The sequence below is a fragment of the Ostrea edulis genome, chromosome 4 (assembly GCF_947568905.1).
Source record: "Ostrea edulis chromosome 4, xbOstEdul1.1, whole genome shotgun sequence".
Taxonomy (NCBI): Eukaryota; Metazoa; Mollusca; class Bivalvia; order Ostreida; family Ostreidae; genus Ostrea; species Ostrea edulis.
Window position 1 is genome coordinate 22,346,906 of NC_079167.1, and position 12,873 is coordinate 22,359,778.

The window sequence follows — 12,873 nt, forward strand, 5'->3', positions numbered from 1 at the left end:
AATTTTCACTACTTTCACCCCACCAGACTCTGCCTGATCAAAGTATCAATACACGGTTATCAGAAACTGCTACGTAGTGTGGCGTTACATTGTATATTCATACTACTGGAATTTCTACACAATTATTGTATATTCATACCACTGGAATTTCTACATGATTATTGTATATTCATACCACTGGAATTTCTACATGATTATTGTATATTCAAACCACTGAAATTTCTACACTATTATCAGAAACTAATGTATTGTGGTGTTACATTGTGTTACCACTAGAATTATGTATTTATCATAAGTGAGTGGTATTCACTCAATTCAAACTCTGATCAGAACAACATACACTGTACATGTAACATAGTCAGTGTCTATTGTGTTTTAGCTAAATACAGGCAACATAAATAAACACACTTACAACTATTTTACTTCAAACTTATAAATCTAGAATAGGTGATAATATTGTGTAATGCACACTTATTTCAGTGTGATTTTATTGTGGTGCATTAAATAAAAATAGGTCATAAGTAATAACAAATGTGTTTGTGAAACACTGATACCCCCAGATTACAACAACATGGAACCAGGTCAAATGTCAATGTTAAGGTCACAAGGTCAAAGATTTTGGTGTCAATGGAAAGGTCTTGCCACAAGAAATACATACAAAATATGTAAGCTCTACCTCTTATGGTGTAAAAGATATATGACCAAGGTTAAAGATTTTTGCCACAGACAGACAGGCTAAAAACTATATGCCCCCGAATCTTCGATTCCGGGGCATGAAAATCTGCTCAAATAAGTATACACATTTTGTATTGTTCTTAAAAGTTGCCTTTGAAAAGCACCTGTCCAATGAGTATTATCCTCATTTTACACAGAGAGAGCATACTAAAAGAATGGTTTCTAGATGTATAAGTTTGAAATGAAATCAGCATGACAGTAGAGAATCATGTGACTGCTCACCTTCACTTTTGGTCTCGCAGAAGGATACAGAAGAATAATCAACGAAACTCCGATCCCGATCAATATACCATACTGTAAAGCATGCAAATAACTCACAGCTAGGACATTCATAAAGGACCAAGTACAATAACAGACATACCTGGCCCTGACATTGAAACATTTTGTTTTCATTTTTCTGATATCAAATAATTCCCATGTTGAAAAAGTCAGTAATGAAAATGATTGAAATCCCCCCTCCTCTGATTCCTAAATTGGATTCTCATATGTTACAAATTTGGTGATCTTTTACACTGTTGGTGAAAAATCTTCAAAAACTTTTTAGGCAGTTTATCAAATATGCAGGGTTATGGTTCACATGCAATGACTATGTATTTTTTTTTTACAATAAGATAAAAAGAAAACCATATCTTAATATGAAAATAAACAACATGAAGCCCATAATTTCTCAAAGAAACAAGTTCAGAAAAATTGATTTTTTTTTTTGCCGGTTGAAAAAAAATGTTAGAAAACATAAAATGTCCTAACTTTATGTCACATTATATTTATGATTCATTACTAAAATTATAATTACCCTATTTAGCAACATATTTATACCAACGTACAGTTTAGTAATTTGGGTGATTTTACATAGGTAATAGTCAGAATAAGGCCATCAGTGCACTTAGCCCTTTATGGACATGCATTCAGAAATACTTGATATATTATATGAAAGAAAAGATTTTAAAACATTGCACTTTGTCCACAGCCAACAAATGATAGCTTCTTCAGACTGAATCATCTAATGTCCAATTATGTGAGAAACAGAGAATTTCAAGTTTCTAATTAAAAAATTGCAGAAATTTGTAGTCATCAACCATATATACATGTATTTCTATAGATTTATACATAAATATATATCGTATATACATTGTATTATGTGAAAAGATATAATTACATCACTCAGAATTATATATAGTTTACCAACTTCTCTCCAGGAAACATTTGGCTTAGTTACAGTGCTCTTACCTCCATTCCGACCCCCAGGCAGGATAGAAATGTTATAAATAATGGAATTAGGTCAATCTCTGAAATTCAAACATCAATGAAAACGTAATGTACTTTACATCCTATTTATACTGTAATTGCAATGATTATAAGTACAAGAAGCTGCTAGTAGCAATACGACAATCTAGACAACTTCTAACGACCCGTTCAGCAGTCATCAACAAACAGTAATGATATACTACAGTGTACACACCTACTATAAAACGTAGGTACACGTAGTGCATTTATACATAAAACTAGACTTCTAATTCTTCGATATATTTGTATTTTTTGTGGTATATATTGAGAATTTTCCTTGAATACTTGGCTATATTTCTCCCAGTAAAGCGCTAGACTTACTATTAACTTTCCAAAGTTTCTTTACGATCATCACATCCACCATTTGCATCACAGAAAATATTATCACAGCAGACAGAGCAGCCTTGGGAATGTAGTAGAACAATGGTGTTAATGTGTATAATGCCAGGACGATAAGGGCACCTGCAATGTCATAAACAAAAGTGAAAATACATCCTTTCTGGGCAAGTGCTGGATTCTGTGTTGTTAAACAGATGACAGTAACAGACTGCCTCTGAATGAAGCTCACTTTTTATCTTCAACTCACTTTTTGCTCTTTGTTTCTTTTATAAAACTGAGACTTCGATTAAAAATGAGCTTGTCGAAGTATTTTGGTCCCAGAGCCAGCCCCGAGTTGAATCAAGCACATAGCCCATCACAGCTTAATCAATCGCCAGTTGAATCATATACCCAGCCCACCATATCTTAATAAACACAGCTTAATTAATTAGCCCCTAATTGAATCGTACACCCATTATACAGCTGAATGGGCTGAGAAGATGCAGACAGCTAGTGCACCTTGTCTATGGACACAATACAAACTCTCTAATGATACTCCGTACTAATTTATAGCCTGACTACAAACACAATACAAACTCTCTAATGATACTCCGTACTAATTTATAGCCTGACTACAGACACAATACAAACTCTCTAATGATACTCCGTACTAATTTATAGCCTGACTACAGACACAATACAAACTCTCTAATGATACTCCGTACTACTTTATAGCCTGACTACAGACACAATACAAACTCTCTAATGATACTCCGTACTAATTTATAGCCTGACTACAGACACAATACAAACTCTCTAATGATACTCCGTACTAATTTATAGCCTGACTACAAACACAATACAAACTCTCTAATGATACTCCGTACTAATTTATAGCCTGACTACAAACACAATACAAACAATCTAATGATACTCCGTACTAATTTTTAGCCTGTCTATGGACACAATAAAAACTCTCTAATGATACTCCGTACCAATTTATAGCCTGACTACAAACACAATACAAACAATCTAATGATACTCCGTACTAATTTATAGCCTGTCTATGGACACAATAAAAACTCTCTAATGATACTCCGTACCAATTTATAGCCTGACTACAAACACAATACAAACAATCTAATGATACTCCGTACTAATTTATAGCCTGACTACAAACACAATACAATACATCAAAGTGTGACCCTCTAATGATACTCCATACAAATTATAGCCGGGACACAATTAGACCAGAAATAGAGATATATAGCTATCCTTATGTAGCCTCCTCTCCCTCGACTTTGTTTGAAAGGGGTACCTGTGAAAGGCTGTGAATATTCCTGATGAGGAATTTACCTGTCAATATTCCTGATGACGAATTTACCTGTGAATATTCCTGAAGATGAATTTACATGTACCTGTGAATATTCCTGATGATGAATTTACCTGTGAATATTCCTGTCAGATGATGAATTTACCTGTGAATATTCCTGAAAATGGGGTTTTCACTCCACTTTGAGAATTAACAGCAGTTCTGAAAAAAAAAATCCAGCAAAGTAATACCCTGTTAAAAGATCCTCTGAAGACCTGTATACATTTTTCCATCTGTGATAATAAAATCTGTTTAATATGAATAAGACGAAGTACTTTTATTGGTATTTGATCTACATGTAAATAACAGGTAATGTGTTTCAACATTACACACTGCCACTTTCATTGTGATTCTTTTCAATAAGCATAATTTAACACTATACTTCTATCATAAATTCATATATCTCTTACTCTTATTACCTGACAGGTAATCTAACAGGTAATTTAACAACTAACAGATGTGTATAATGTACTTATTTCAGCATATTCAAATCTATCACAATATGGGGGTCATTAATAAAAATATGTAAACTTTTGTCATAACTTTTTTTTCTGGACGTCATATTACATCCAAAATTGGTAGACAAAATAAGACAATACATGTTTTTAATTATACAGAAGAAAATTCAGATATGTTATGATATATCAGAAAATATTTCAAATATCACAAACTGATCTATTATGGGAAAAATTGATAATTAAAGAATATTTTGTGAACTTGGAATCAATTTTTGGATATGTGCCAAATATTATGACAACAGGGAACTGGGGCACTGCCTGTGTAAAGAAGGAAAAGGATATAAAACTCTGAGGGGGGGGGGGGGGGGGGGGGGGGGGGCTAGAGTAAAGGTACATCTCTAATCAGTATTTATTAATTGGTATTAATTACCCTACCTGGAGAAGCTACCTGTGACAGGGTATGACCCAACAAAACAGCTTATGATATTGGCTAAACCTAGAAAGAAAAAAAAACTTTAATACAAATGATTACAACAAAACAGCTTATGATATTGGCTAAACCTAGAAAGAAAAAAAAACTTTAATACAAATGATTACAACAAAACAGCTTACGATATTGGCTAAAACCTAGAAAGAAAAAAAACTTTAATAAAATACATTGTACATATCATATACCTGTCCATTAATATTTAGGTCATTGTCTTTCTTCCAACAAAACAAATTATGATATTGGCTAAACCTTAAAAGGAAAAATGTTTAAAAATACAATGTACACATCATATACCAGTAATATATTGTCATTGTCTTCTCAGCACAAAACATGTTGAGGATGCATGTGTAAGATAAATTGTTTTTATCCACCAGTTACATTAAGTTTGTTAAGTGTGCAATTTTTCAATAAATAAATTAAATATTACACAATCAAGCCATATTGACTAGATAATTTCATGTCATAAGGAGACATAGTTTGATTACGTGAATATCACATGGTTATTTCCCTTGGAAAGTTTCTATTGAATCACTTACTTTAGTAAGGTAAAAAAAAAATTGTGAAATCAAAGCTGTGGTGAAAACAACACAGCCACAGTCTTTATGTAATGAGGAAATAAAAACTGAATTAAAAGCAGAGTGAAAACATATTTCACTGGGAAAACATGAAAATAACTTACAACAAATTGCAAGCTGAGTACAGATTTAAATTCTATTGTTGCATTACCTATTGCAATGAGCTCCTGACTAGGGTAAATTTTATAATTATTCTGTCGAGCTGTAAAGAAAAAAAGATATCTTATGATAAAGGATTAACTTATATCTCAAGGTAAAGGATTAACTAATATCTCACGACAAAAGATTAAACAATATCTTGCTATAAAGGATTAACTGATATCTTGTTATAAAGGATTAATTGATCAATATCTCATTATAAAGGACTACCATTAACTGAGATATCATGATAAAAGATTACCATTAACTGAGATATCATGATAAAAGACAACCATTAACTGAGATATCACAATAAAAGACTACCATTAACTGAGATATCATGATAAAAGACTACCATTAACTGAGATATCACGATAAAAGAATACCATTAACTGAGATATCACGATAAAAGAATACCATTAACTGAGATATCACGATAAAAGAATACCATTAACTGAGATATCACGATAAAAGACTACCATTAACTGAGATATCATGATAAAAGACTACCATTAACTGGGATATCATGATAAAACAAGAGGCCCATGGGCCACATCGCTCACCTGAGTCACCTTGGCCCATATCTGAAGACTTTCCATATATATTTGCATGTAAAACCTTGGTCCCTATTATGGCCCAAACTACCCTTTGCAAACTTGAATCTACACTATGTCAGAAAGCTTTCATGTAAATGTCAACTTCTTTGGCCCAATGGTTCTTTTAAAGCTTTTTTCTATATTTGTATGTAAAACTTTGACCCCCCCCCCCCCACTTGTGGCCCCATCCTACCCCCCGGGGACCATGATTTGAACAAACTTGAATCTGCACTATGTCAGAAAGTTTTCTTGTAAATATCAGCTTTTCTGACTCAGTGGTTATTGAGAAAAAGATTTTAACTATATATTTGTATGTAAAACTTTGATCCCCCTTGTGGCCCCATCCTACCCCCGGAGCCCATGATTTGAAGAAACTTGAATCTGCACTATGTCAGAAAGTTTTCATGTAAAAATCAGCTTTTCTGGCTCAGTGGTTCTTGAGAAGAAGATTTTTCCTATATATTTGTCTGTAAAACTTTGATCCCCCCTTGGGGCCCCATCTTATCCCCGGGGCCCATGATTTGAACAAATTTGAATCTGCACTATGTCAGGAAGCTTTCATGTAAATCTCAGCTTTTCTGGCTTAGTGGTTCTTGAGAAGAAGATTTTTAAAGTTTTTCCCTATATATTTGTGTGTAAAACTTTGATCCCCCCTTGGGGCCCCATCTTATCCCCGGGGGCCATGATTTGAACAAACTTGAATCTGCACTATGTCAGGAAGTTTTCATGTAAAAATCAGCTTTTCTGGCTTAGTGGTTCTTGAGAAGAAGATTTTTAAAGATTTTTCCTAAATATTTGTATGTAAAACTTTGATCCCATATTGTGGCCCCATCCAACGCCCGGGGCCCATGATTTGAACAAACTTGAATCTGCATTATGTCAGGAAGCTTTCATGTAAATCTCAGCTTTTCTGGCTTAGTGGTTCTTGAGAAGAAGATTTTTAAAGATTTTTCCTAAATATTTGTATGTAAAACTTTGATCCCATATTGTGGCCCCATCCAACGCCCGGGGCCCATGATTTGAACAAACTTGAATCTGCATTATGTCAGGAAGCTTTCATGTAAATCTCAGCTTTTCTGGCTTAGTGGTTCTTGAGAAGAAGATTTTTAAAGTTTTTCCCTATATATTTGTGTGCAAAACTTTGATCCCCCCTTGGGGCCCCATCCTATCCCCGGGGACCATGATTTGAACAAATTTGAATCTGCACTATGTCAGAAAGTTTTCATGTAAAAATCAGCTTTTCTGACTCAGTGGTTATTGAGAAGAAGATTTTTCCTATATATTTGTCTGTAAAACTTTGATCCCCCCTTGGGGCCCCATCTTATCCCCGGGGCCCATGATTTGAACAAATTTGAATCTGCACTATGTCAGGAAGCTTTCATGTAAATCTCAGCTTTTCTGGCTTAGTGGTTCTTGAGAAGAAGATTTTTAAAGTTTTTCCCTATATATTTGTGTGTAAAACTTTGATCCCCCCTTGGGGCCCCATCTTATCCCCGGGGGCCATGATTTGAACAAATTTGAATCTGCACTATGTCAGGAAGTTTTCATGTAAAAATCAGCTTTTCTGGCTTAGTGGTTCTTGAGAAGAAGATTTTTAAAGATTTTTCCTAAATATTTGTATGTAAAACTTTGATCCCATATTGTGGCCCCATCCAACGCCCGGGGCCCATGATTTGAACAAACTTGAATCTGCATTATGTCAGGAAGCTTTCATGTAAATCTCAGCTTTTCTGGCTTAGTGGTTCTTGAGAAGAAGATTTTTAAAGATTTTTCCTAAATATTTGTATGTAAAACTTTGATCCCATATTGTGGCCCCATCCAACGCCCGGGGCCCATGATTTGAACAAACTTGAATCTGCATTATGTCAGGAAGCTTTCATGTAAATCTCAGCTTTTCTGGCTTAGTGGTTCTTGAGAAGAAGATTTTTAAAGTTTTTCCCTATATATTTGTGTGCAAAACTTTGATCCCCCCTTGGGGCCCCATCCTATCCCCGGGGACCATGATTTGAACAAATTTGAATCTGCACTATGTCAGAAAGTTTTCATGTAAAAATCAGCTTTTCTGACTCAGTGGTTATTGAGAAGAAGATTTTTAAAGATTTTTCCTATATATTTGTATGTAAAACTTTGATCCCATATTGTGGCCCCATCCAACCCCCGGGGCCCATGATTTGAACAAACTTGAATCTGCATTATGTCAGGAAGCTTTCATGTAAATCTCAGCTTTTCTGGCTTAGTGGTTCTTGAGAAGAAGATTTTTAAAGTTTTTCCCTATATATTTGTGTGTAAAACTTTGACCCCCCCCCCCCTTGGGGCCCCATCTTATCCCCGGGGGCCATGATTTGAACAAACTTGAATCTGCACTATGTCAGAAAGTTTTCATGTAAAAATCAGCTTTTCTGGCTTAGTGGTTCTTGAGAAGAAGATTTTTAAAGATTTTTCCTATATATTTGTATGTAAAACTTTGATCCCATATTGTGGCCCCATCCAACCCCAGGGGCCCATGATTTGAACAAACTTGAATCTGCATTATGTCAGGAAGCTTTCACGTAAATCTCAGCTTTTCTGGCTTAGTGGTTCTTGAGAAGAAGATTTTTAAAGTTTTTCCCTATATATTTGTATGTAAAACTTTGATCCCCCCCTTGTGGACCCATCCTACCACCGGGGGCCATGATTTGAACAAACTTGAATCTGCAATATGTCAGGAAGCTTTCAGGTAAATTTCAGCTCTTCTGGCCCAGTGGTTCTTGAGAAGAAGATTTTTAAATGACCCCACCCTATTTTTGCATTTTTGTGATTATCTCCCCTTTGAAAGGGACATGGCCCTTCATTTGAACAAACTTGAAAGCCCTTCACCCAAGGATGCTTTTGGCCAAGTTAGGTTGAAATTGGCCCAGTGGTTCTGGAGAAGAAGTCGAAAATGTGAAAAGTTTACAGACAGACGGACAGACAGACAGACGGACGCCGGACAAAATGTGATCAGAATAGCTCACTTGAACCTTCGGTTCAGGTGAGCTAAAAACTACCATTAACTGGGTTATCATGATAAAAGACTACCATTAACTGAGATATCATGATAAAAGACTACCATTAACTGAGATATCACACTAAAAGATTACCATTAATTGAGATATCATGATAAAAGACTACCATTAACTGAGATATCATGATAAAAGACTACCATTACACCATTAACTGAGATATCATGATAAAAGACTACCATTAACTGGGATATCATGATAAAAGACTACCATTAACTGAGATATAACTGAGATATCACAATAAAAGACTACCATTAACTGGGATATCATGATAAAAGACTACCATTAACTGAGATATCACGATAAAAGACTACCATTAACTGAGATATCATGATAAAAGACTACCATTAACTGAGATATCACAATAAAAGACTACCATTAACTGAGATATCATGATAAAAGACTACTATTAACTGAGATATCATGATAAAAGACTACCATTAACTGGGATATCATGATAATAGACTACCATTAACTGAGATATAACTGAGATATCACAATAAAAGACTACCATTACACCATTAACTGATATGAAGTGAAAGCAGATTAAGGTTGGTGTTGTAGTAATGTTTTTCAGGTTTTACCAAATGCTTTTCCAATGGCTATAAGTTCCACCAGTCCTAGAAGTGGTACTATTCCAAAACCGGCACCAATATCCTACAGTGAGAATGTACACAGCTAATGGTCATCATTTCAGAAGACGATGCATGACAGTCACACACCGGTATCATATCAAAGTACAGCATACAATTGTGAGTACTTTTCAAACCAAACTGACTCACTGAGAAGATGTCGCTGGTGGTTATGGTGATGTTATCCCTGCTGTAGGAGAAATCAGGTGCCCTGAAGTCGGGGAGTCCTGGCTTTAAGTGACCAGTGATGGACAACGTGTCATTTTTTCCTTGACTGATCAAAATGGCTGCCACACCAGAAGCTGAGACGACAACAATGGCATTGGAAGCTGAAAAATGTCAGAAAATTATCAAACAATTAATGAAAATGGTAAAATTTTTAAACTTTTAAAAATAGTTTTCATTTCCAGTTACTAATAATTTTCACATGACTGTCCTCTGACATTCACACATCATCAACAGGTTAGCCTTGATTCTTCACATCAAATATACTGAAGATATTTTAAAATTGAGAACACGTAATAAAGTGCTTATTGTCTTCACATGTTAAACTGAAAAAACAAGGGATGATGCTTCAAGTCTTCTAATTTTTTGTTAGGATTTTATAAACGAAAAAAAGAATTACCAGTGCCAACAATCCACAAAATATAGCGACAAATTGCCACACAGCAATGTGGTCCTGGACCATCAGGATCATCATTCCATTTGATATTTCGAATTTTCTACAAGAGAGAATGGTCAAGTTTAGCGTACTGAAAAAAAAAACAAGCAAGTGGAGTCATCACTTATCTACATGTACAAGATTTATCTACATGTACTTTCACAATTTCAAATGTTAACGTGCCTTGTTTGAAGGAAAAACAAGACATGTTTTGTGCAGCAGCTTATGGTATCTGATTCCTACCACATTTCCCATTGGAAAGGTCCTGTTGTGAGGACTACAGCCACTAGGCATCAAACTCCTCTTATTTGCATTTTTTTATAAGTGGGTAAAAGGTCAAGGTCACAAAGCCAAACAAGGCAACATATTTCTATTTTAAAAGTTACTTTGAATTTCATTGGGGGGGGGGGGGGGGGGGGGATTATGTGCTAATACGGGATAATGGAACTATAAAAATTTGGAACTCTTCAGAAAAAGAAGTTACTAAAATGATGCGTCACTTAGGCAACTCTTAATAAAAGATTAACTAACTAACTGTGATGCTAAAGACAACTCATTTCTCATACAAAAATAATTGCCTGATTTGAAGATTATTTTTTACAGAATGTCGCTAGCGAATACCTTAGTACAAAAATTTTTTAAGTTATTAATTTAAATTTCTGATGTTTGGTAGCGGAGACAAAACCCAAAATTCCCAATATCGTTTCTTCCTCCACCATATGTAGATATCTATTTAGCGAGATTTTCTCGAATCATTATAACAATCAACCGCTATCAAATGATACAAATTTTTGATGAATAAATAACCACAATTTATGCATCAATCTCCAGACACGTAAAATAGTGAAAATGCAAGGTTGAACCGATGAATTGTGACCCCCCCCCCCCCCCCCCCCCCTTCTAAGATAGAACTACTTTTCTTGCTACATGAAACAAAGAATTTTCATACAGTTATGACGGCAACATTTTCTCTCTACGTTTGCTCCCCACCCCACAACCTTGAAAACAACGCAAAGTGTCTATAGACTCACTATATCTGATAGTAACATGTCCTTGTTTCATGAAAAGTTGCCCAAGTTAATGCAGAAAACGTGATCTCGTTGGACAGACTAAATATAAAAACTTAGCCAGAACAGGAGATGAAATAATGGTTCCGATATCTTGTATTGCCTAAATCCTAAAGTTTACAAGTTTTCCAGTGTATATTTTTACAGCATCCAATATCTCTTGCTATGGAGAATCTGTACCTGAAAAATTTTCCATCTGTAATTAAGCTGATCAGTTATTTGAATTTCTCACTTTAAGTCTTTGAAAAGACCACTACATCACTTCAAATTCATACCAAAATAGTTACATTTTTAATGTTTTTGCCTTTGACATCTTTACCGGTTGTAATGTATGACAACCATTTCCTCATGAATGTGCTGCAGTTACAAATAATGCTCAAATAAATCTTCATAAACTTAGTACATGTATTTTAATGGCTGGAAATAATCTGACAGAAATGAAAGTATATAATGCAAATATAGAAAATAAATTTCAATTTTGAAAATACATGAGGATCTGAACTGCAAAGCTTCACGCCAATAACATACCTTTCATGAAGCCCAAACACACTTCATGAAGCATGCCAGCATGAAATGTTACCCTCATGTATTTTCAAAAATGGAATTTCTTAAACATGTAAAAGTGTTGTCTGCACACATTGCTTAGATTGCATCACATGGCTAGCTTCAAACTAATTAACTCACCTTGAGCAGAAACAGCAAGACAAGACTAGCTAATCCCAAGGTCAAATCCCAGACACTGAAAACAAAAGATAGACCCTCCTTATACACAGTAAAGATTTTCCACATCAGTTTTCTAACAAGAAAAATTACAGCATCAATTCTTAGACTAATTACTTTAGCTAAAACTCACTTGGTTTCAGGAATCTTCTTGCAGGTTTCATACACCATTTCTGGGAAATCTCTTGGAATGTGAGATAATCCTAGAACTCCCTGTAATGGCAAGAATGAAATCTTGAAAAGACGTAGCTGTTGTGTCATCTCTCTCTCCATTCTCTCTCTTCTCTGTCTCTCCCTCCCTCTCTCTCTCTCTCCATTCACCTTTCTTTCTCCTCTCTCTCTCTCTCATTCTTACCTTCACTTGACCAAAACCAATAGTGATGGCAGCTGCCGAGGTAAATGCGTTGATCACAGGGTATGAAATGAAGTTCACTAAGATTCCTATAAATAATTTATATCTTACTAATCAATATTTCTTATCAATCTGCAAGTAAACATTTAATTTATATCCTATTAATATTTCTTATTAATCTGCAGGTAAACATTTAACTACTTATTGCAGTTTTTTTATGATTATATTCCCCATACACAAAAATAATAATGATTTGTTCTTCTTCAGATGATCAGGATATTTACTGTGAAATTGTACAGAAATTTTAGGCATCAATGCACTTCTCACATTGATGCAGTTTTTGGTTGATAACTTGATCATTCAAAAAAGAAAAAAAAATCGCTAATACGCATCAAAGATGCGTATGGCCGAGTTGCCGTTTGGAAAATTATGCA

At 34.8% G+C, this 12,873-nt stretch overlaps 1 protein-coding gene across 5 annotated transcripts in view; it reads right to left on the reverse strand.

The window, feature by feature from the left end:
- The window catches only part of LOC125670058 (sodium-independent sulfate anion transporter-like), a 47,831-nt gene that overhangs the window by 7,590 nt on the left and 27,368 nt on the right, over positions 1 to 12,873 (reverse strand). For 4 of the 5 annotated variants that reach the window (XM_048904988.2, XM_056162242.1, XM_048904987.2 and 1 more), the window contains 13 exons: positions 12,443 to 12,528; positions 12,221 to 12,300; positions 12,052 to 12,106; positions 10,265 to 10,361; positions 9,790 to 9,968; positions 9,592 to 9,664; positions 5,384 to 5,434; positions 4,603 to 4,663; positions 3,816 to 3,871; positions 2,341 to 2,481; positions 1,963 to 2,021; positions 958 to 1,029; positions 1 to 33 (listed from right to left, as the gene is read on the reverse strand). The exon at positions 1 to 33 is cut by the window's left edge and continues 67 nt beyond it. In XM_048904988.2, coding sequence (XP_048760945.1) covers positions 1 to 33; positions 958 to 1,029; positions 1,963 to 2,021; positions 2,341 to 2,481; positions 3,816 to 3,871; positions 4,603 to 4,663; positions 5,384 to 5,434; positions 9,592 to 9,664; positions 9,790 to 9,968; positions 10,265 to 10,361; positions 12,052 to 12,106; positions 12,221 to 12,300; positions 12,443 to 12,528 — 1,043 coding nt within the window. The remainder of the gene's footprint in view (positions 34 to 957; positions 1,030 to 1,962; positions 2,022 to 2,340; positions 2,482 to 3,815; positions 3,872 to 4,602; positions 4,664 to 5,383; positions 5,435 to 9,591; positions 9,665 to 9,789; positions 9,969 to 10,264; positions 10,362 to 12,051; positions 12,107 to 12,220; positions 12,301 to 12,442; positions 12,529 to 12,873) is intronic. The other variant, XM_056162243.1, reaches the window with a different exon arrangement.